This window comes from Theropithecus gelada, chromosome 14 (genome assembly GCF_003255815.1).
Source record: "Theropithecus gelada isolate Dixy chromosome 14, Tgel_1.0, whole genome shotgun sequence".
Taxonomy (NCBI): Eukaryota; Metazoa; Chordata; class Mammalia; order Primates; family Cercopithecidae; genus Theropithecus; species Theropithecus gelada.
In genome coordinates this window covers 116,345,338-116,368,510 of record NC_037682.1, presented here as the reverse complement: position 1 = coordinate 116,368,510, position 23,173 = coordinate 116,345,338, and the positions used below count along the sequence as shown (strand labels likewise).

At 42.7% G+C, this 23,173-nt stretch overlaps 1 protein-coding gene across 8 annotated transcripts; it reads left to right on the top strand.

Moving 5' to 3' along the window:
• The first annotated feature begins 2,498 nt into the window (after positions 1-2,498).
• On the top strand, positions 2,499-19,863 carry TMEM218 (transmembrane protein 218). 8 transcript variants are annotated; one of them, XM_025358122.1, is made up of 7 exons: positions 2,499-2,675; positions 3,513-3,615; positions 3,698-3,756; positions 11,450-11,525; positions 11,942-12,137; positions 12,955-13,057; positions 16,851-19,863. In XM_025358122.1, exons 5-7 carry the CDS (start codon positions 12,028-12,030, stop codon positions 16,983-16,985), a joined length of 348 nt encoding a protein of 115 aa, XP_025213907.1. In that variant the 5' UTR covers positions 2,499-2,675; positions 3,513-3,615; positions 3,698-3,756; positions 11,450-11,525; positions 11,942-12,027; the 3' UTR covers positions 16,986-19,863. The 8 variants fall into 8 exon arrangements, with proteins under 8 accessions (XP_025213907.1, XP_025213905.1, XP_025213904.1 ...); XM_025358121.1 differs by having other exon boundaries at positions 2,558-2,725; XM_025358120.1 differs by lacking the exon at positions 3,698-3,756.
• The last annotated feature ends 3,310 nt before the right edge of the window (positions 19,864-23,173 follow it).

Sequence of the window (23,173 nt, the reverse complement as noted above, 5' to 3'; positions counted from 1 at the left end):
CCGTGGTCAACCCAGAGCTGGCAATCAGGGCTTGTAGACCTTTTACTTCCTTCTCTTGGTTCTTTTTCATGAAGAGTAGCTCCTTCTTGAGAGCCTCCATCTCTGTCTCCAGCAGTAGCCGACTGACATTGGTGTCATCAATGACCTTGTGGAGCCCATGGACGTTGCTCTCCACAGACTGGCACATGGCCAGCTCTGTCTTATACTTGACTCTAAAGTCATCAGCAGCAAGACGGGCATTGTCAATCTGCAGAACAACACAAGCATTGTCCACAGAATTTCAAAGATATGAGCCCTCGAGTCCTTGATTGTCATGTAGTAATGCCCCCAGACTCTGACCTGGGGTCTCTTCTTCTCCAAGTACTCTCAGATTGTGCTCACCAGCCTCTGATTTTTAGTCACCAGAGTCCTCACTCTGTCCAGGTAGGAAGGCCAGGCAGTCATTCAGGCCTTGCATGGTATCCTTCTCATTTTGGATGTCCCCCATTCCTTCCAGACCCCTGGCCATCCCTGCAGCCAGGTCTCCAGACCCCCAGCCACCCCAGAAGCTTATGGAGAAGGACACTGAGGTTTGGGAGCCCAAGCCCCTGAGGCCTGCATAGACTTTGGCTGCGCTGCTGATGGACCAGACGATATGGCTGTGTGGCTGGATGGAGTGCAGGGACTGGTAGTTGGTGGAGGTGGTAAAGCAAATGGTGAAGCTCATGCTACCTAAGGAGAAAAGCCATATGACAGGACTCAAGTTCTGTTGAGCCAAGCCCATTTTTAATTTATAGCTTAACTGAAGCCAGTATGAACATTAGAAGTGTAAGAAAGTTAACTTTTCCAATCTCAAACTTTGAACTTTTGACCACTTTCCTCCAAAATATTAAGGTCTCAGAGTCAGTTCTGACCAACTAGTCTACACATTACTTTCCATCATTTGTCTCCATATTATTCTCCAGATACTCAGTGCTCATTCTTGCCTTGGCCTCTTTGCTCAAACTACTTTCTCTCCCCGGATTCTGTTCCACCTTTCCTGTTCCTACTCATATGCTACGACCCAGCATTAGTTCTAGCTCTATGATAAAGACATACACGCTAATTCCAGCCATAACAAAATATCCCCCAAATAATACAAGGGAAGAATTGCTCTGGAAACTACAAAATGATCTGCAAATATGAAGTATTATTGTATTTTGGAGAAATTAATTGTACAATAGGGTTGGCCCATTGTTATATCTTGTTTTAAAGTGTTTCCTAGTTGTTTCATGTGTTGTTGACCTAACATTACAAAACCACAGGCTATTAAGACAGGAGTCACATCTCATTTCTGGTATATCTTCACAGTTCCTGACAGAACATAGCTGCAGTCAACACTCAATTCCAGTGAAATGAATTCATCAAAATAATGGATTTCTTAGCCACAGAGCTTCTCACTGGGCCAAGTAATGTTAAGTTGCTAAACACACAAGAAATCATTGGTTACGTTATATGACTGCAAATGAAGCCTTGAAAGTAGAATAAATTTGAGACGTGCAGTTGATGAAATTCAAGCATCTTCTTCTTTTTGGTTCATAAAGCTGTGATTCAGGAGAATTCCTTCAATCAGAGATGCAGTGCTCTAAGATTGAATAGTTTGCTTCATGGTATTTCTGAATTTTGTTTAGGGTCAAAGGTTCAAACGGTGCAACTCTCCAATTTGGTATTGATTTTTGTTTTCCCTTCTTGATTCAGTGGTGGAGCACGTAGCCTGTCTGTCCTACTTCCTTTGGTTGTCCTGATTGATGCATCTTTTGGTCTAACAGGCCATAGCCTCAAAGCAAAGTCATGGCAAGCTTTAGTTGGCAGTAAGGTAACAGCAGTCTGCCAATAGCGTGGGCCAACTCCAGTTCCAGCAGCCTGGCGGCAGAGGGTTTACTTGATGGACCCAGGACCGCTTCCCCAGTCTGTCCCGTGGGTAGAATGATCCTTGCCTTAGTCTGCTTCGCAAGGCTAATGGAAGTATTAAATGCCAAATAAAATAAGGCGAGATAAAGATAAATGAAGCGTGCCATTATTATAACTGGTGCTTCGTCCTCAGTTCCCTCCAGGAGGGTTGTTGGGGCACCTAATGACCGGGCCTAAGCTGACTTGTCCCCCACATCTTGCGCCCCACTCGAGCCAGTGGGTTGGGCAGTGAGATGTTCATCAGACCCCAGAAAACGCACTTATGTCTAGACGACTGTGCAGCTCTCCGGAGTTCGAGATCTGAGCTGCCCAGCCCCGCCGCTTCGCTGCCTGGATGCGCAATCTCTATGGTGACAGCGAGTGAGGCCGGAAGAAACCTCTCTCTTCCGCCCAACAACCCGCCCTCGGGCTAGACTGACCAATGGCCCAACGAGTTACGGAGAGATGATGTGATTGACATGGGGGGGTGTGGCGTGCAGCTCGGACCGCTGCTACCCAACCGAACTGAGGTCGGTCCAAGGGCCGACAGGCACCGACCAATCGGAGGGCGTAACAAAGGGTGACGAGCCAACCCATCGCGCATGGCGTTGCCGGGAGCCGCGCTAGGCGTAAGCTAATAAGGAAGAAGTTGGGCGTTGAGAGAGCGACGCTGATTAGTGAATGTTAAATCACCTGAATGAAAGCCCACTTGTGATTCGCCTTAAGTAAACCGGAGCCCGGTGGGCTGGAACCGGCCGGAATCTGAGGTGTGAGTACTGCCAGGGTGGACAGTGGGATCCAGGTGAGGCGGGCAGAGGTGAGGAAAGCAGGGCGGCTGCGGAGAAGGGAGAAAAGTGGGGGGTCGGGCTGAGGTGGTTGGAAGAAGGCGTGGGCGGACGGCGGTGCACGGACCTCGCAGACCGCCCTTACCGCTGATCTGGCCCCAAGGCCCGGCTAACAAATACTTAATGTGAGGCAGAGAAGGAAGGGCTGTTTTGTGTTTCATACTCTTAAGAAAAGGAAGTGTCAGTGCCTGATTCAGATCTCTTATGATCAAGACCTTAATCCCTCTCCAGCTACTGGGAGGTGGCCAGGTGAACATTCTGAAGACGAGACATGGGGGGTATCGTTTTCCTGTCGCCAGTTTGAATCTGCAACAGAGTTGGGGAGAAGCTTAGAGTTCCAGTAGAGTGTTCCCAGGCTGCAGTGCTGTGAGGTGCAGAGAGCGGAGAGACCCAGGCTCTGCAGCCGTTCCAACCCACAACACCGTCCAGGAGAGAGATGCAAGGACGAGACCTAGGTTTACTGATCCTCCTTTTCTATCAACGTGTTAAGAGCAGATGCTACATCGGTGGCATTTTGGGAGCTTGGCAACTGATTTTTTTCCCAGGCTTGCATTTTATCTCATTACAAAGGTAGAGGCGTTATTCTAATATTTTAAAATTCAAAAGATAGTGAAGTGTTTAAAGTAGAAACATAAAAGTGTGAAAGTAACCGCCCAGTTATTTTTGAAGGGTTGGAAAACAGCTATAAAGCAAAGTGGAAAGAACTGTTCCAGAAGAGCACTTCACTCCTGTAACCCACTGTTTTCTGTTGCTTTCAAGGGCTTGAGTCGGTGTGAAAATCGGGGGATGGGTGAGATATCTCCCACCAGCAGCAGCACTTAGGCCACATTACCCGCTGAGGAATCCACATTTGTCTTAGGTAGTAAGTCATCTTATAGTGGCCGTTAGTATTCTCACTCATGATGATCAGCCTGGTGATGAGTACTGTGTTTTTAATCCATTAGGTTACCTGTGCAGGGATCAGTCAATTTATTCCTATTTTCTCTGACAGCTGGATGAAAGGGTATGTAGAAACAATCATTAAATGAACACACACATCTAAAAGGTTTTGAACAAACTCTTTCCAGAGAAAAACCTCACAGCATTGAGCACAGAAGGAAAACATTGGCCTTGTAGTTGCTCTTGTCAGCTGCTGAACGGTTCAAATTTAAATTACTTTTTTCCACTCCAATCTACCTGCTTTAAATGCCACAGATATTAAGTAAATGGACTTACCCTTGAAATCAGGTTGGCCAAGCCATCACTTCTCAAAGAAGGTTTACTGACGGCATGAACAGTAAATAAAAACACTTCCGTTTTAATATTTTATTGTATTGTACTCAATAACAATAATTTAGCCATTCTAATATGGGAAATTATCACAGATATTATCACATTGAAATAAGATAAAAATGACTAGATGTTCTCTCTTCCCCTATAGCAGCACTCTATACCATACCCAGCTCTTCTTTTCTATGCTTTGTAAGAAAATGTATAGTTTGCTTATAAAATTATGAGCTCCATTCTTAAAAGAGCTTGGGAATATTTATCTTATTTACTTTAAAGCCATACTGTATGTAAACCAATGTCTCATGAACTCTTAAGCTACTAAGGGGGATTGAAGGGCAACATTTCTAATGGTGCCAGCCAGCTTCAACTACCATTTGCCCTCTATTCTAACTGTTAGAGTTGATCCAAGTCTTCTAGGTTATTTGTGTAATATCCAGAATAGCACAAATTAAATTAAATAGTTGTTTTCTTAAGGGCAGTACCGTCAGGTCAGACAACTAAGCTAGAAACTTGTGTCATTTCTAACACCTTCTCCCTTGACACAGCTAAGACTGGAGTTCAGACCCTCTTCTCTTATCTGGAGAATCGCGTTTCCTAACTGATCACCCAATTCACATGCATTCTGCTGCCCGTTACCTTTTTAAAAATCAAAAATTATCACAAAAAATTTAAAAACAGAAAATAGTACATTGGGTAGTATAATATCTATGTTTCACCAATCAGATTAATAAATATTAACATTTTGGCACACCTGTTCAAGTTTTTTATTTTAAAGAGATAAAACATCACAGATTTAGTTCAGATCCCTTTTATTTCCACTCCCAACACCATTCCCTTTCCTGCCTCCCTCTCCAGAGGCAAAGTCTTTTGAAATTGTCCTACATCATTTATGCCCATGTTTTTATACTTTTGCTGTATATATGTACGTCAGAAACAATACATATTACTGTTTAAATTGTATTTAATTTAAAAAATACAAGTAGTATCATACTGTGGGTTCCATTTTGCAACTTGTTTTTGTCACTCAACATTGTTTTTTTGATATATTCACATCAATACATACAGATCAATTTCGTTTTAAATATTCATTATGAATATATAATATTGTATCTGTTCCCTGATTGATAGACATTTAAATTTTTTCCTGATGTTTTGCTATTGTAAACAAAGCTGCAATAAACACCTTGTACATGTCTCTTTATGCAAGAACTTTCTAGAACAGTGGTTCCCCAAAGAGATGTTGCTGCCCGTTTTAGGGTGTTTTGGAATTTGTGAAGATGTATTTTGTTACTCTTTGATTGGAGGCACTACTGGGGTTTACAGATCAGGAATGAGGGATACTGGATGTTCTGTAATGTATGGGACAGTCCTCACAACGAAGAATTGTCCTGTATCCTGTGCAACTTTTGAGTATCCCACAAGATACTCATTTATAATTATCTGAGTCTAGAGCCTAACTCCAGTTTTTGTATAAACATAATGGATTTTTTGGCACAGTGTAATATAGTAAAATTTCCAGGAATGCAGCTCTAATGTAAATCAGAGGAAAATTATACTTATTTGTGGTTTGGAACTTTAACAAGAGTTGTTCATCACTCTAGCAAATCACATAACTGAAGGCAGCACAGCTCGTGGTATTTGAGTTGCCAGAACAACACACCTGCATAGTCTGCATTTGAAGCTTTTGCGTTCGTGGTGATTCTAAGTTTAGGTGCAAGCATCTGACTACTGTACTTCATTACGTATTCTAGTGCAGTCAGCCTGAACATTTGTATATTTAAACATATGCTATTTCATTACGAATTACTTTCCATTTAAAATCGACTTCTGTATATCATACAGAGATCTAGTTTTATTATTTTCCTATTGGAGAATCATTTGTCCCAGCACTATCTATGAAGTTCTTTACCCACTGAATCATAAAGCCAGCTCTGTGGTTATAGGAAGTTCTCACAAATGCACGGATCTGTTTCTGGGTTCTTGATTTTATACCACTGGGCCATGTGTCTTTGTGCCACTATCACACTGTTTTAATTACTTTGGTTTTTTAATGTGTCTTGCGGCAGTTGGTAACAAGAAAGGCAAGTTGCCATCCTAGTTCTCAAAATTGTTTTGGCTATTCTTGGGTTTTTGCTCTTCCATATGAATTTAGGATCTGTTTTCAAGTTCCACAAAAAATTGTTTTTAGACGTTGGTTAGAATTGCATTGAATTTATAGGTTAAGGAAAATTGAGATTTTTAAATTGAACCATCCCATCCAGGAACACAGGTTATTTCTCTGTTCAGGTCTGCTTTATTTCTCTACCCAGGTCTTTACTGTTCAGGTCTGCTTTATTTCTCTAATCAGGTCTCTCTCTCTCTTTTTTTTTTTTTGTCTTTGAATAAAGTTTTATAATTTTAGCTATACAAATCTTACTCATCTTTTGTTATAGTCATATTTATACAGATATACATATACATATCCACATCTTTTTGTTATGAAAGTTTCAAATATATTCAGATGTATAGAAAATTCCAGGATAGCAAACATCTACATACTCATCACCCAGCTTCAACAACTAGCTCATGACCAGTCTTGTTTCATGTCAGCTACTTCACCTCCTCTCACTCAGATAATAGAAAGCTCCTAGAAACCCTTTTCTGTTATCTGTAATGTGCTACGTGTGTGTATGCATATATCTTTATCATACTCTTTTAACAACATAATAATAGCGTATTTTTCAATAATGTTTTTTCACTGAAAATACAAACAGTAATTTCCTAATACTATCAATTATCTGGATATTCTTCAGATTTCCCCAATCATTTCATAGAAGGTTTTTGCAATGCTTTGTTTGAATCAGGACCAAATAAGGGTCCATATACTACACTTGGCTGACACATCTCTTGATATTCTTTCTGTAAAGTAAACATTTTAGTGAAGGGTAATACACATACAGAAAAGTATATAAATCCTAAGTGCATGGTTAGATACAACATCACCATATGAATAAAGCCAGGTGACCAAAACTCAGATCAAGAAACAGAATTTTATCAGCATCTCACTGAACCCCCTACAGTCACTATGTTTCACAAGCCAACCATACCCCTGACCTCTAGCGCCTAAAATTAGTTTGACCTGTTTTTGAACATTATATAAATGGAATCATATACTATGAACTCTTTAGCCTCTAGCTTTTTTTCATTCAATATTTGTGAAATTCATCCACATTGTTGAGTATAGTTGTAGTGTGTTCTTTCTCATTGCTTTATACTATTCTCATTGCTTTATACTACATAATGCTTTATATACTGTATGAATGAATAGATTGTAGAGTACTATATCCACTCTATTGGTAGATATTTGGATTGTTTAATGTTTTAGCTATTTCAGGTAGGGCTGCAATCTTTGTTTTGAACTTAGGTGTGCATTTCTGTTGGGAATACATCTAAGAATAGAAGAGCTGGGTGTAGGGTGCATTTATATTTAGCTTTATTAGATACTTCCAATAGTCTCCAAAGCAGTGGTTAAGAAATTACGGCCCTTGCCAGCCGTATATGAAGGTTCCAGTTACTCCACATCTTTGTCAACACTTGGTGTTGTCTGTCATTTCATGTTAGCCATTCTGGTGGGTATATGAAGCTACTGAATTTGGTTTTCATTTGCAATTTCTGGATGGCTAATGAAGTTGAGCACCTTTTTACATATTTATTCTCATTCAGGTATCCTCTTTCTCAAGTGTTTATTCTTTTTTATCTGCTTGATCTATCAGTTTCTGAGACATATTTAAAATCTCTCACTAAATTAGTGGTTTTATCCATTTATTATAGTACTTCTGTCAGTTTTGGCTTTATATATTTGGAGGTTTTGTTGTTAGGTTCACATTTGTTTCAAGTTGTATCTTTTTACTGAATTGTTCCTTTTGTGACTGTTCTTATTAATATTTTTCAGAGCTTTACATCTATTTTGCTTGGTACTAATATTACTTCAGTAGCTTTTATTTTGTTTCGCTTGTTTTTTTTTCAACTGTGGCTTAAAACAAAAACAAAACCAAAAAAACATAAAATTTCCTGTCTTAACCATTTTTAAGAGTGCACATCAGCAGTGTTAAGTATATTCACGGTGTTGTGAAACAGAGCTCCAGAACGTTTTCATCTTGCAAAACTGAAACTCTATACTCATTGACGATCTCCCTATTCCCTCCTTCCCTGGTTTTTGTCTTGTTAATATTTGCTTTGCATGTCTTTCTCAATCTCTTTATTTTCAGCCTCTCATTATACTTTCTGTAGAACTTTTGTACACAGCTATTTTTAAAAAGAAAAATCTAAGAGAATTTCTTTTAGTAGCCAAATATAATGTTTCCTTGTACTACGATTACTGCTGTATTTGGGTTCATTTTTACAATCTTATTTTGTATTTTCCATTTTCCTTGCTTATTCTTTGTTCTGCCACCCACCTCACTACCACTGACCCTTGCCCCACTTTCTGTTTTCTTTACTTTTTTTTCACTTTACTAGTATAGAAGCTATATTTTCTATTTCTGTTGCTTGCTGTTTACCTATGTTTTTTTTAAACTTGTGTACTTAGCTTAAAAAACAAACACCTCCTCCAAAACAAAATAACTGTAGAATGCTTTAACTTTGAACTATCCTTTTCCATCTACCATATAACTGTTGAGTAATATTTAGTTCTTTCTGATTTTTAAGCCCTCAAAAATTGTCATCATTACAGAAATCTTTACTGTCAATATTTCTTAGTATTTTTCTCACCAATCTTCCTACATCTCATACCTCCTTTCTTGGTTCATTTTCCTTCTTGCTGAAATATGTCTCTGAGTAGCTCTTCCACTGAGGATCCATGAGAGATGAACTACATTTCACCCTTTGTATGTCTGAAAACATCTTTATTTTACACTTACTCTTGAGGGAGTCTTGCATGCCAGCCTGTGGGTTTAGTTTTGTCTCTGCTGGGATCCAGTGGGTTCTCACTTTTAGTCTAGTTTTCATGTTAATCTTTATATTTGGGATTCCCGTATCACACTGGTAGTACTGAATCTCACACATGGATATGACGTGGGGTGGGGAATCAGATTTCTCTTGGGCTGTTGTTTTTTGACCTGTGGCCTGAAGCACTCAGCCAGCTTTCTTCCAGCTAAGTCAGTAGCAAATTTTTTAGACCCTATTTCAAGAACTGGTCAGCCCTGTGAGGGCCCAGCTTTCTGCCTTGTTCCCATTGCTAGTTCTTTGCCATCGTGGGCTTGAGACCTTATCTGCCTTGAAGAGAATCACCCTGAAGGGCTGTGTCAGGCAACAGGACCCCCATAGACTTTTAGGCTCAGCTCAGGCCTTGAGTTACATTTTTTTTATAGCACTTAATTATTTTTCTTTATTGTTTTCGAGCTCTGCTGTGTACTAAATTCTTCTTGTTCCATTTTATTGAACATTTCTGTGTTTGCTGTTGTATGAGGCACTTACCTTGTTAACTTCCGTCCAGCATATTGACCAGAGGTTACAGTCATCTTTCTAAAACTCCGTATGATCCTTTCACTCCCTCACCTGATGTTTGTGGACTTGTTAGCACTGTGTCATTTATTCCTCCCACAGATACTTGTCATGTATAATCTCTGTGCTAAGAACTGGGGTTACCACAGTGAGAAAGATACCAGGTCTCTGCCTTCGTGGAGTTTACTATTCTAGTTGGAGAGACAGAAAATAAACTTGTACACAAATAAATGAAAATATTAACTAGTTCTGTGAAAAGTGCTCTGAAGGAAATAGAGTGATGGAGAGTCAGTGTTTGAGGGTTACTTTAGAGAAGACACTCAGGGAACACCTCACTGAGGAGTGACATTTAAGCAGAAATCAGAAGGCTGAGGAAAGCCAGTCCTACAAATAGTAGCAGGCGTGCTTCGGGTTGAGAGTTAGTTCCAGGCATTGGAAACAGCAAGTACAAAGACCCAGAGATGGGGAAACCCTGGGCGTGTTAGAGTGACTGAGATGGTGCCCATGTGGCCCTAATGGGGGCAGACTGCTCCCCAGAGAAGTTAGGCATGCAGGTGGGCCCCAGGTCCCATCTCCCCTCACTCCGATTCTTTCTTAAACGTGCCTGTGCGGAGTACTTCCTTTGTAAAGCCCCTCTCACTATTGCCGTTCCCACTGCACCTCGCTTTTACCATCACTCAGAATGTAATACGGACACTTCTTTTCAGGACAGTGTTCTCCAATAGACCTTGAGCTTCTGTCAGAAGATACCTTATTCACCTTTGGCATCCCCAGCTTATAGCGCAGTGCTTTACATGGCAGGCACATCGTAAATGTTGATTCAATAAATGTATTTTTTTTTAGCAGTTCATACTTAGACCCTCCTTTCCCATAACTTTATAACTTCTCATAGCTAATGTTTTCGTGGTATTTAAGCCATGAGGGTAAAGAAAACCAGCAACCTAGAGGAGTGTGTTTGCTTAAGACTTGTCTCCGATGCTGAAAAGGAAAATCAGGGGAGGTAGTGCAGTGTGCTGTTCCTCTGCTGTGAGTCGAATGGTGCTCCCCAAAAATATATGTCTACATCCTCACCCCTGGAATCTGTGACTGTGACCTCGTTTGACAAAAGGGTCTTTGCAGATTTAATTAAGTTAAGCATCTCAAGATAATACTAGATTATTTGTACAGACCCTAAATCCAATGACAAGTACCCTTACAGGAGACAGAAAAGGTGAAGACAGACACAGCAGAATGCCATGGGAAGATGGAGGCAGAGACTGGTGTTGTGAGTTAAAAGCCAATGAACGGTGCCTGGAGCTACCAGCAGTTGGAAGAGGCAGGGAAGGATTCTCCCCAAGAGCAGCCATCCCCAGTCTTTTTGGCACCAGGGACTGGTTCCATGGAAGACAGTTTTTCCACAGGCGGATGCAGGGCGATGGTTTCAGGATGAAACTGTTCCACCTCAGATCTTCAGGCATTAGATTCTCCTAAGGAACCTGCAACCTAGATGCTTTGCACATGAAGTTCACAATAGGGTTCGTCCTCCTATGAGAACCTAATGCCGCCACTGATATGACAGGAGGCGAAGCTTAGGCAGTAATGCTGGCTTGCCTGCTGCTCACCTCCTGCTGTGCAGCCCAGTTCCTAAAAGGCCATGGACCAGTGCCAGTCCATGGCCCAGGGGTTGGGGACCCCTGTCCTAGAGCCTTTGGAGGGAGTACAGCCCTGCTGACACCTTTATTTTGGATTGCTGGCCTCTAGAACTGTGAGAAAACAAATTTCTATTTTGAGCCGCTAATTAGGAAACTAATAGGTACCCCATCGCGCTTATATTTCACCCATCTGTAACATGGCTATAGTCATACCTTTCTCAGAAGCTTCACGCTGGGATTGAATGAGATATGTTTGCATGGCACTTAGCACACATAAATGTTCAAATATAGTGATGGCTGTTCCTCTTCTTTAAGGACTGAGAGTTTTCGTCCTCTTGAATAAGAACTCGACAATAGACTGAGAACTTTCTGTCTTGTGATCGATTGCCTGGTGAGTCAAAGCTCACACCATGGATTTAACCTGAGAGCTTCAACTTCCGCTTTGGCCCTGGAGTTCCTTCCCATGCCCCGGTGTCTTCTAACAGTTCTTAGGGTTTTGTATCAAGAGAGGGTTCCGTTTTCTCCCGTGGGCTGGGGGAAGAGGTCAAAGTAGAACTCAGGTACCGAATTTGAAGGGAAACCCTCAGAAAGGCCTTCTGAGTGCAGAGTAGAAAACAGCCTCTCGGCCCCCGCCAAAGAGAAAGGCTTTGGCTTCTACATTTCCAGTTTCCATTAAGGGACTCTGGGCCTGGACATTTCTGAAAATTAACGACCTGTACTGAGTAATCCTCCTAACACACTGATCATCAGAAAATTCCCTGTACTGAGTTTAGGCTTTCTGTATTTGTCTGAATGCCTTCATGGGAGTGTGTGGCAGGAAGGCGGCGCTGGAGCACAGAGGACACTTGATCGTGCGGCGCGCAGGGCGGGGGCCGCCGCTGCCTCCCCGCGGGATGGCTGGCACGGTGCTCGGAGTCGGTGCGGGCGTGTTCATCTTAGCCCTGCTGTGGGTGTCAGTGCTGCTGCTGTGTGTGCTGCTGTCCAGGGCCTCCGGGGCGGCGAGGTAAGGCATTCTTTCCAGCTGGGAGTCCCAGGTAAAGCAATTAGAGGCAAAATCGCTGATGCTCATTAAACATTTAGAATTTAAGAGATCAGTTTTGTAATTACTGGCAGTTTGAATGAGTTGCATTTTAACCTCTTTTTATAAGCACGAACTGTGTTATTTATGCTCGGAAGCCGAGATGGGAGAAGGAAGTGGTGTGGTTGAGTTCTAACTGTGGCAGGAAATTCTGCTTTCACTGCTGATTGAATTTCTGGAGGTCGTACGGGTGTGTGTTTATGAATTGTTCAGATTTATGGCAGAGGCTTGGTCCAGTCCCCGAGGCTGTAGCCCTGGACCCAGGAAAAAACAACATGTGATGAGTTGGGCCTGCTTTCTATATCACGCGTTGCCTTCAGAACAGGGTTAGGCCATAAACCGACTCTGAAAAAACTGTAGAGTTGCACCAAGATAGTGTTAGTATGAAGCAGAGAGTTGTAGAATTTTCTAAAGTATTCTGTTCTAAAAACAACAGAAGTGGAGGTGGAGAGGGGATGCTTTGGTTTTTCTCGATTATGACTTTGGGCAGAAGTAAAAATAAAAACTACACATTTCCGTTCCTAGGAATTGGGAATTACCAAGAATAAACGGGAATGCACCTAGCTGGTACCTGTCTAGGAAGAAGGACTTTGGGATGAAGAGGTTGTTGACAGCAGGTCTCTGGACATTGTTAAGGGACTGAAACATAGAATATTGGCTCCAAGGAAGAGTCTTTCCAGACCTAACTGATCAGAGAAAAAACTGTAAACAGTGCTTTTAATATATGTCTTTTTGACCCCAGGTTCTCTGTCATTTTTTTATTCTTCGGTGCTGTGATCATCACATCAGTTCTGTTGCTTTTCCCACGAGCTGGTGAATTCCCAGCCCCGGAGGTGGAAGTTAAGGTAAAGCTGTTGGTTTTGTTTTGCCTCCTGAGCTGTAACTCTTGTTTCTCTTCATCTGTATGTCCATCCTGCCCTCGATGTTCTCTGACACCGGGTTTCCCAAGATGTCAGAATTGTAAAGTTCAACCAATGGTAGGGAACGTTCAGAGAGAGTTTTAAGTTTCCCTGCCCCTTCACTCAGGAAAATAATCTTACTCTGAATTCCACCTCTAACCCCACCAGGCAGTTATTTGCCTGATTTGGTCTCATCTCCAGTTTGCATCAAGTTGAAAACAGCCTGTTGGAAAGCCACATCGTACCATGCGGACAGAAAAAAAAAGAAAATGAAATAAGGATAGTCAGAGGCCTGCACCCGAGATGGAAGTGTTCCCATTCCTGGCAGCCTGGGCTCCTAACCGCAGATCCTGGACTGAAACTGATGTGGTGCCCTGAGGGTGCTGAGGACATGCTTCTCCAACTGCATGTGCTAGAATTTTCCCAACAGTCTTCTGGGAGTTCTTTGGTCCTCATGCCTGGGACCGTACCTGCCAGCACCCACGTCTTTATTTTTTTTTTTTTTTTTTTTTTTTTTTTTTTTTTTGAGACGGAGTCTCACTGTGTCGCCCAGGCTGGAGTGCAGTGGCGCGATCTCGGCTCACTGCAAGCTCCGCCCCCCGGGTTCACGCCATTCTCCCGCCTCAGCCTCCCAAGTAGCTGGGACTACAGGCGCCCGCTACCGCGCCCGGCTAGTTTTTTGTATTTTTAGTAGAGACGGGGTTTCACCATGTTAGCCAGGATAGTCTCGATCTCCTGACCTTGTGATCCACCCGCCTTGGCCTCCCAAAGTGCTGGGATTACAGGCTTGAGCCACCGCGCCCGGCCTACACCCACGTCTTTAAATGGATTTTTATCATTTCTCTCAGAGTCCTTCTCTGGAGTTCTTTACCATGGCATTGCCATGCCTGGCTGGTCTCAGACCCATGGGATCTTGACAATGGCATTGACCTCTTCTGTCCCATTACTCCTTCTCACAGCTTTCCTCTTAACCTTCATTTTGATGTTTTAAGTGATAGTCATGAAAATAGCTAAAATTCTTTAAGGGATTTCTGTGTGCCAGGTCCTGTGCCAAACGCTTTGTTTGCATTGTCTCATTTAAACCTCAGGACAGCCCTAAGTAGTATGACATAGGTACCATTATTATCCCCATTTTGTAGGTAAGAACACTGAGTCTGTCAGAGGTTAAGGTAACTTGCCCAAGGCCACATAGCAAGAGGCAGAACAAGGATTCAAGCTGAGGTCCGTCTTCAAAATCTTCATCGTTGAGAACTTAACAGAATATCCAGGGCAGTCCCAGAGAGCTCATGGGTTAGCATTTTGACACTAGACAACAACAGTATACAAGAATATACGTGTAACTTTTGAACTAAAATTGACACTCTAGGATTAACTATGGCAAGAGGAAGGAAATTAAACTCCAAGGGAAATAGTACTTACCACACGCAATTAAGGAATTATTTCCATTGATGCCAGTTTGTTGTCAGTATTTGGAAAATACTCTGGAGGTCTGGGTACCACGTGTGTGAGCCGGGGCAAATTCCCACCTCACTTACCTTTTTTTTTTTTTTTTTTTTTTAGAGAGAGTCTCGCTGTTGGCCAGGCTGGAATGCAGTGGCACGATCTCAGCACACTGCAACCTCCGTCTGCTGGGCTCAAGCAATTCTCCTGCCTCAGCCTCCTGAGTAGCTGTGATTATAGGCATGTGCCACCACACCCAGCTAATTTTTTTATTTTTAGTAGAGATAGGGTTTCACCATGTTGGCCAGGCTGGTCTCGAACTGACCTCAGATCACTCAGCCTCAGCCTCCCAAAGTGCTGGGATTACAGATGTGAGCCACTGAATCCGGTCGCTTTCCTTGTCTTTTAAGGGGGAGAGTGATATAGGCTGCCACATTTCTGGATGCTACAGATATAAACATTGGGAGAAGGGCACAGAGCAAACACATTTTTGAAATCAATCCCTCTATTCTCTGTCATATGAGTTTCAGACCCAGGAGGCAAGAATGGGGTTTGAGCAAAATACTTTTGTCAGCATGGCCGACAGAATTGGAGTTCTAATTTTCAGGTTTTGAGAGCTGGCCTTTGCAGCAGCCTGGCTCAATGCGGTATCAATAATACATGGCCTGGGCCTTCTGCACCCAGGGCCTGCTAATTGGCTAATTAAAAAGTGAAACGTGTCGAACGAGCAAACATGTGGCCCGCAAGAGACTTGTTCAGTACCGGAGCCAAGGTCAAAGTTATGTTAAAGCTGTTTTATCAAACTGACCTTTGTTGTAAGTTGACTGTTGGGGTAATCTCTGGAGCAGCTGAGGTGTCTTTGGATCTCAGTGATCCCACCAGGGCTTGGGTCTGAGAGGTGCTTTGCGTATGGCCGCTGTGTTAGTTTTCTATTGCTGCTGTAACAAATCGTGTGAACTAATGGCTCACAACACAGGTGTATTATCTTATAGTTCTGTAGGTTAGAGTCCAAAATCAGTCTCATTGGGCTAAAACCAAGGGGTTGGCAGGGCAGCATTCCTTTCTGGAGGTTCTATTGGATAATCCACTTCCTTATCCTTTCCAGCTTCTAGAGGCTGCTTGTATTCCTTGGCTGACAGCCCCCTTGCTCTATCTTCAGAGCCAGTGACATCACACCTCACTGACGCTTCCATCCTCACCTCTCTTGCTCTGACCCTCTCTTCCACCTCCCTATTCAACTTAGAAGAATCCTTGTGATTACATTGGGTCCACCTGGATTGGATAATCCAGGTTATTCCCGCCTTTTTTAAGGGCAACTGATTGGCAATCTTAATTCTCCTTTAACATATAATCTAACTTATTCACAATTTCTGGGGATTAGGATGTGGATATCTTTGGGCCGTTATTCTGTCTACCATAATTGCCTTTCAGGTGTTTTGGATTCTCTCCTAGGTACTGGGATTTCAAACCTGTGAAGTCAGTCAGCCACTTGGTTGGTGGTGTTGCTCCATTAGGTCTGTAGATTACATTGCTTTTTCCTGCCCAAATTTAAGCACCACCATTTGGATCTGGGGAGAGTGGAGCTCTGGAAGGGGACACTGAACAAGTGGGTAGCGCCAACACCAATTATAGGGTTTTGTCAGCAAAGACCAACATCTTTGGGGCCTCAAGTGTAAGGCCAGGCAGCCCATTGTCTGCTTTGGGGCAAGTTACCTATCCTCTTAGTGTTTTAGTATCTCAGGTCAATTACCATTTTCCCTGCCCTGTGGCAAGGGACTCTTCCGCTGACAGCTTTAAAGTCAAGTCACCTTTCATTTTGAAAATGAACTCCTGAAATGGCAATGGATTGATGATTTTGGGGGTTGGGTCTTAGATACATGGGAGTTTATTATACTATTGCATTTTTATGTATGTTTAAAATTCTCTGTAATAAAATGTGTTTTAGCAAAAACAAAAATGAGCCTTTCTAGGACCCAGCAAAAGCTTCTCATTAACTCTTTCAGATAATGGATTTCAGAATATAAAATAATTCATCCAGGGACTTCAAAGTGTCTACCAACCTCCTAAATTGAGCCATTTGTTCCCTGTACCTCATTGATCCCTTCTTGACCTGTGTCTTCTGCTCAGGGAGTTGAGGAAAAGATTCTTTTTTCTCCACGTACAGAGGAGACTCAGGGCAGGATGTTACTGGAAGTTACACTCATGAACTAACTCTTGGCCCACTCATCACAGAGTTCAGATTAACCCAGCCAGGGTGCCTAACTGGTAGTAATTTCATTTTGATGTTTTCTTTCTCCAGATTGTGGATGACTTTTTCATTGGCCGCTATGTCCTGCTGGCTTTTCTTAGCGCCATCTTCCTTGGAAGCCTCTTCTTGGTTTTAATCCATCATGTTCTGGAGCCCATCTATGCCAAACCACTGCGCTCCTACTGACCACTCTTCGCGAAAACGAAAACCTGTTCTCTCCTTCATTGTGATGACATCGATGAGCAGAAAGGCACTATTCAGAGCCTTGACAGCCCTCCTGCCTTAAGACTGGAGGAGTGTCCGTCCATCACGAAGACAAATCTCCTGAGTCCTGGCTTCCAGAAACAGGATTGCCAAATTGTCCCTGTGGGGCTAGATTCTTACCAGCTTAAGAAGGATATTGCTATCTTCTCAGTACCCGTACCTTAGGATTTCCAACTGTTTTGAAAGGGAAATAGTAACAGTGATCTGCTTAGAGTAGATTTTCACTCAGGTCCTTAGTGAGTGGATTTTGGGGAAAGGAGCACATGGACTTCTGGTTCTTTTTGATAATATATAAAATTCTTCATTATGAAGTTGCGGTCGTTTGCAAAGGAGAGGCATTCAAATTCGAAAGGTTATTTTAATGTGATAATTTGGAAGACTTACTCAAATGTTGGTCATTGACCACTCTGTGCATATATTTCTGCAGGGCTCTATAAAGGCAATGAGTGTCACTTCCCTCTGCTCTAATAAAGCAATAAATAATAGCTAAAGGGCTGACTTTCACTTTGAACTCTTGGCCGCGGCTTTTTGAATCAAGTATCTTTAGGTTTCCTTGGGATTAGAGAAAAGGTATGGAAATATTCTTTTGTTTTGTTGTTGTTGTTGTTGTTTTTTGGTCTTGCCATGTATCTGTAGGTTTTTTTCTTCTATGATGTAGTGGGCTCTGTGTGCTTTATTTAATTACCATGAGTCCATTTTGGGGTGTCTTCTCTTTTCATCTTTGTAGCCCTTTCTCCAAAGCTAGTGAGGAAGGTATATTCTCAACATTAGATATAACTTTATACTTATCTCATCTCCGAGACCAAATGAAATTTGCATTAAATGGAGGGGCTCTGGTCAGGTTCCACTTTGGAAGTCTGATCCTGACTTCCTAGAGCCATTTGAAAAAGAGTCTTCTGGCTTAAAATTAAGAACCAAGAAAACAAGTTGGAAAGAGATCACTGATGGAGTACGTGCTCTATGCCATGGCACACTAATTCCTTTGAGGTTTAATTTATTTAATTTTTACAAGTCTCATTTTTATCATCCCCACTTTAAAGCAGAAAAACCGGAAGCTTAAAGAGATCAACTGACTTGCCCAAGCTTCACCTGACAGCCAGTGTGCAAACCCAGGTGTGGCAGGCCTCAGGGCTTGTCTCGGAAAGAAAACACACTAGGCTCTGTGGAACTCTGAGAGCTTGAGGTAGGTTAAGGCCACGTTCCTTCCCTTTCTTTCCTCAGTCCTGTTTTCAGGGTAGAGAAGGTACCCAGTCCTGCCACCCCAGAGGCAACTAAGCTCTAAATTCCAAGAAGAAAGAACAGGTAACCATTGAGAGTCATGGGCTGGTGAGGGGCAGGTATAGTTATCCCTACATCGAACCATTTCCTTTATCCTACTTAGTTTGTAAAAACTTTGCAGATAAGGCTTTGTACAGAAAACTTCAAAGGAAATAGTTTCCTAATCTGGCCTAGGGCACACAGGTAAGAAAAGAAGAAACATCCTCTAAGCAAGTTGAGGGAGAGAAAAAAGAATGCGTAAGTCTTGAGGGAAGTGAGACAAGCTGGGATCCTCATGCTATTGTGTTACTCTGTGAGTCTCCCTGTAGCCCAAGTGGAAGCTTGGCTCCTAACAAACACAAGCTGCCAATCGTTGCCTTCTTCTGAGAGCCTTGCTAAAAAAGTAACTCTGGGAAAACTCTTACAGGTTCCTGACCATGAATCCACCTTTTTCATTCCCCCCAAAAGTTATTCAACTATTAGATCAATGGATAATAACTGTGAGGTTTTGGGTGACTATCTAGATGTAGGAAAGTATATTAAGGTTGGAAACTAAATTCTATCCTTAATACTACTGTTTTCTATTTTTTTTTTTTTGGCCTGGTGTAAGTGACAGGCTTATATGTTAAAGATTGGCTTTAGGCAAAAAAGAAATACTCTGTGCAAAGTTTATTTCAGCTTGACTTGACCTACCGTCTACAGACCTGGAGTCTGTAATTACCAGCTGTGGTGAAATGAATGATAGATTTCTTTCTACCTGCATACTCAGTGCAGTTATGCAAAAAATCCCCACGGGGTTGGGATAAGACGTAGAAGGCTGAGAGGGCTCAAAATGAATTTCACTGAGAGTTTGGCATGGGATAACCCTAGAGTCAATGTCTGTTATGGTATCCTGTATGCTCGTGGCCTTCTTGGAGACAGGGCTCAGAGGTCATTCCTTAAATACAGACAGACGTCATCTTAGTGTTCAGAACCATTCTGTGATCAGTGGCCTTAGAGCGTGTTCCCTCCTCCACTCTTCCCTACCCAGAGGGGATCCTGTGGTAGACTGGTGATCCCCACTGTTTAGAAGGTGGAGAGGGAGAGTAAATCTCGGTTTCGATATAAGAAAATAGGTGATTTCTTAGCTTCTTAAAATTGTATCCTGACAAAAGCTGAGTTAGCAGGACACCACCCTATCCCCACAATGGAAATCACAATGGGTAATTTGTTGATAAGTTCCTTAAATTTTTCACTTATAAAAATGGAAGTAAAGCTACCATTCTTTGTGTACAATGTAAATTTAATGTAAAACTGCATCAGAATTACCATAGCAATGTCCAGGTACTAGGGAGTACATAGCCATTCATTCTCGCATCCTGCCGTTCATTCAGCATGTAGCCTGTAGGGTGTAAAGCACTAGTCCTGGTGGAGTAAGCCCATCAGAGAACTAGGCTGTGAGGTGTCTAGACTGTCTTCCTCTCTCCATCCTGGAAAGAGGGCATCCAATTTATTTTTAAATGTTTTTATTCTAACATAAAGCAATCCATTTTTTGTTCTGTTATTTAACAGAAACTTTAGTATCAACTCTATTTCATGGTTGTTGCAGTTGAAGTGTTTCTGGTTTATTTTTTGCTCAATGTGTAAAGAAACCTGCTGTGATTATTTTACAGATGAGAAACAGGCAGAGAGGACAAGGGATTTAAAAAGTTTCACAGTTAATTAGAAGTGGGGCTCCAACTTGACATCAGGATTCCTGACATCTCATTTCTCAAATAGTTTAAAGATCACTTTTGGCTTTCAAGTAACTCCTTATTTTTACATTGGTTAATAGTGTTTCTTAGCTATTTTTACCTGACATTTTCCTAACACATACCCAAAAAGGTAAAAGTTTCATTAAAGGATTCTAATGATCATTTTTAGTAGAAATAACAAACATTCAATCATCATTCCTTTGCTTAAACCTTTAATATCTGGCTGTTACATAGAAATGAATTTCCAGATGTGAGAATCAGAACCGTATGGAAACGAATCTGGAAAAGTGTTGATTATCCTCATAGGAGCATAAGAACTCAGGATTGGAAGAGATTTTATAGTTCATAAAGTTCAACCTTTAATCTCTATTTCCATCCCAATACTTGGAAATAAGTCTAGGGTTCCACATGTCAAAATAACAATTTTTGTTACATTTAGCAAACATATGCTAGGCATTTTTCTAAGTATGTTGTCAGTACTATGTCTTCCTCATATTGGCCCTATGAAGTAGGTACTCTTCATATCCCCATTTCACAGATGGGGAACAGGCACAGGGTGGTAGGGGTAAACAGGAGTCAGGATCCGAAGTCAGGCAGTTTGGCTCTAGAGTCTAAGAGCCTGACTACTTTCTGTTATAGGGCGTCGCTCCATAAGATAAACTCGAAGGAAAAGGAGGGGCAAGGGCAGGCAGTGAAAATCCACTTGATAGAAATACCAAGGAAAAGCGGCTGAGCCTGGTGGAAAAACCAGAACCTTAGGAATTGTGCAGGAGTCTGGGGGAAAGCGTGAACAGGCACGCAGGCCTCAGAGAGAGCTTCACGCGTTAGCCCCGTGTTTCTGGCAGGTCTCTGCTGTTAGACTTTGGTTTTCCCCTTGCTCAGAGCTACTAAACAGCTGAGCTGCTAGTAGACTAGGTTTTCAAGTTTCAAGAACACTGCCACCTCTCTTGTAAGCACCATTCAGCTGGAAGGTTGAGACTGGGTTGGTTTTCAGAGGTGCCAGTGGCAGAATCAAAGCCACACACTAGGAATTTTTGTTTTGTTTTCTACTTGACCTCTGTCTCTAGCAGATTATTGGTGGTGACCGTTTATGCAAAAAAAAAAAAAAAATTCTGAGTCCCTATCCCCACTGCAACCCCCACTTCCCCGACCTTTTCTCAGTTTCCTGCCACCAAAGAAATGAGAGCTGGGATCGAAATCAGGCTCAGTGCCACAGACAGAATGAGAAAGTGTGTTTTTAATCATTTTCATCACATCATGCTGGGGACGATACAGTCTGTGCATTTAGTCCAAGTCCTGCCCTCGGAGAACTCTTGGGTGAGGTCGTCACACAGTAGCCCTTACGCTGTGCCTAACTGTTACGAGGCCAGCCCCTTCACTTGTTTTAAGCTTTGGGGATTTCTCTTGTTTGCTTGTGGTTATTTTCCTGCCTTTAAACTGGTCATACCCCAGTTTTACACTGGGAATATTATCAATTTCCTATTACTGTTGTAACATTGCCATAGACTTACTGGTTTCGAACAATTCACATTTATCGCTCCAGAGGTCAGAAACCAGAAATGGGTTTCAGGGGGTAAAGGAAAGGCTTTGGAGACTCGGGAGAACCCTTTTCCTTGCCTTTGCCACCTTCTAGAGGCCACCCCCGTCCCCCTGGCTGGTGGACCCTTCCTCAGTCTTCAAGATAAGCAAAGCGGCATCTGCCTATCCCCATCACTCCTGCCTCCCTCTGATTCACACGGAGCCCTGATTCCGCTGGGTCCACCCCATCAGTCTTTCCATCTCAAGAGCCTTCATCACATATGCAAAAATCTCATTTGTCATGTGAGGTAACATTCACTGGTTCTGGAAATTAGGATGTGGACATCTTGTGGGGGCACATTGTACCTACCACAGAATATAGGGCCCCTTCTGTAACTCTAAGCATGGCCTCCTTCCACCCCCATCGGCCACCCTCCCTACCTCCACACCTTTCAGTAGGAGGTCTGCTCCTTTGTCACGTCTCAGGATTCCCAACAGCAACTCTCCCACCCCCACTCAGACACCCAGGACGTGTTGAGTTCCTCCTGCCAGCCTCAGTCTTAGTTGTGGCCTCATGGTGTTAGGACTGACCAAGAGCTTCTTTCCCTTTCTTTTCTTTGCCTCTTGCCTCCTCCTCCTCCCCAAGCCACCCCACACACACTCGCCCAGCTTCCCAGTGGATCTCTAAGGGAGAAACGCAGAGAGTTATTGCTTTTTAATTACAAGTGCTATTGTAACATCTATAAGGAAGTACATTTTAAGCTTAATTGAGACCAAATGTGAAGTTAAATTAAATGAATAACTAATTAACGTAATGCTCCTGCATTGGCCCCGTGTGAGTGCTGAGACCCAGGGAGAAGGCAGGTACCAGGCCTCTGGTGAACAGAGCTGCCCAAACAGGGCCAGCAACCTGGGACCTGGGAGATGGGTGCAGACAGGCAGATCTCAGGGCTGGGGTTCCGCCAACATTTGGTATTTTTCCCAACTCCCTACCCACAGCCTAAGTCCTCATTTCTGAGGCCAGACCCTGAGCTCCCACAATGCTTTTTGCATGTATCTAGTGCTACACTTACCTGCCGGTAGGAGCCAATGCCATTTGTTTGGTTTTCAGTCTCTAAGGCCTAACATCGTAGGAGTTGGATAAGTATTCATGTTAACTTCCTCCCTCTTCCACTACCCCTCACTACCTTATCAAATGAATCATCCAAGTCCTGAGAATTCTGCCTTCATAAGGAAGAAGGACTCTTGCTTGCTGTTGCCCCTGGAATCGCCCTCCTGCCAGCCCTGTTCCTGCATGGCTGGACTAATGAACAGCGTAGCTCTCATCTGGAGCCACTGTCGCCGTGTATTTTCCTACTTATCCCCTAACTAGACAAGTTCTCCAAGGGCAGGAGTGTGATGACGATGTTTGTCTCCCTTCATACCAATCCTATGAGGTAGGTAATGTCATCATTTTCCTGATGATGAAACAGGCTTAAAGTTAGTAAGCAGTGCAGCTGGCGAAGAGAAGACCTCGAGAGACCCATTCCTCTTCCCCTGCCCTCTGAAGAAGAAAGCAAGTTGAAAGTCTGAAAAGTCAAAAGGCGCCTGCTCCTGTCTCTC

Bases quoted from the DNA above. Each gene is read 5' to 3' on its own strand.
- TMEM218 (XM_025358116.1), top strand. From the start codon at position 11,935: ATGGGAGTGTGTGGCAGGAAGGCGGCGCTGGAGCACAGAGGACACTTG. The intron at 12,138-12,954 runs GTAAGGCATTCT...TTTTGACCCCAG, and splicing joins AGGGCCTCCGGGGCGGCGAG to GTTCTCTGTCATTTTTTTAT. The intron at 13,058-16,850 runs GTAAAGCTGTTG...TTCTTTCTCCAG, and splicing joins CCCCGGAGGTGGAAGTTAAG to ATTGTGGATGACTTTTTCAT.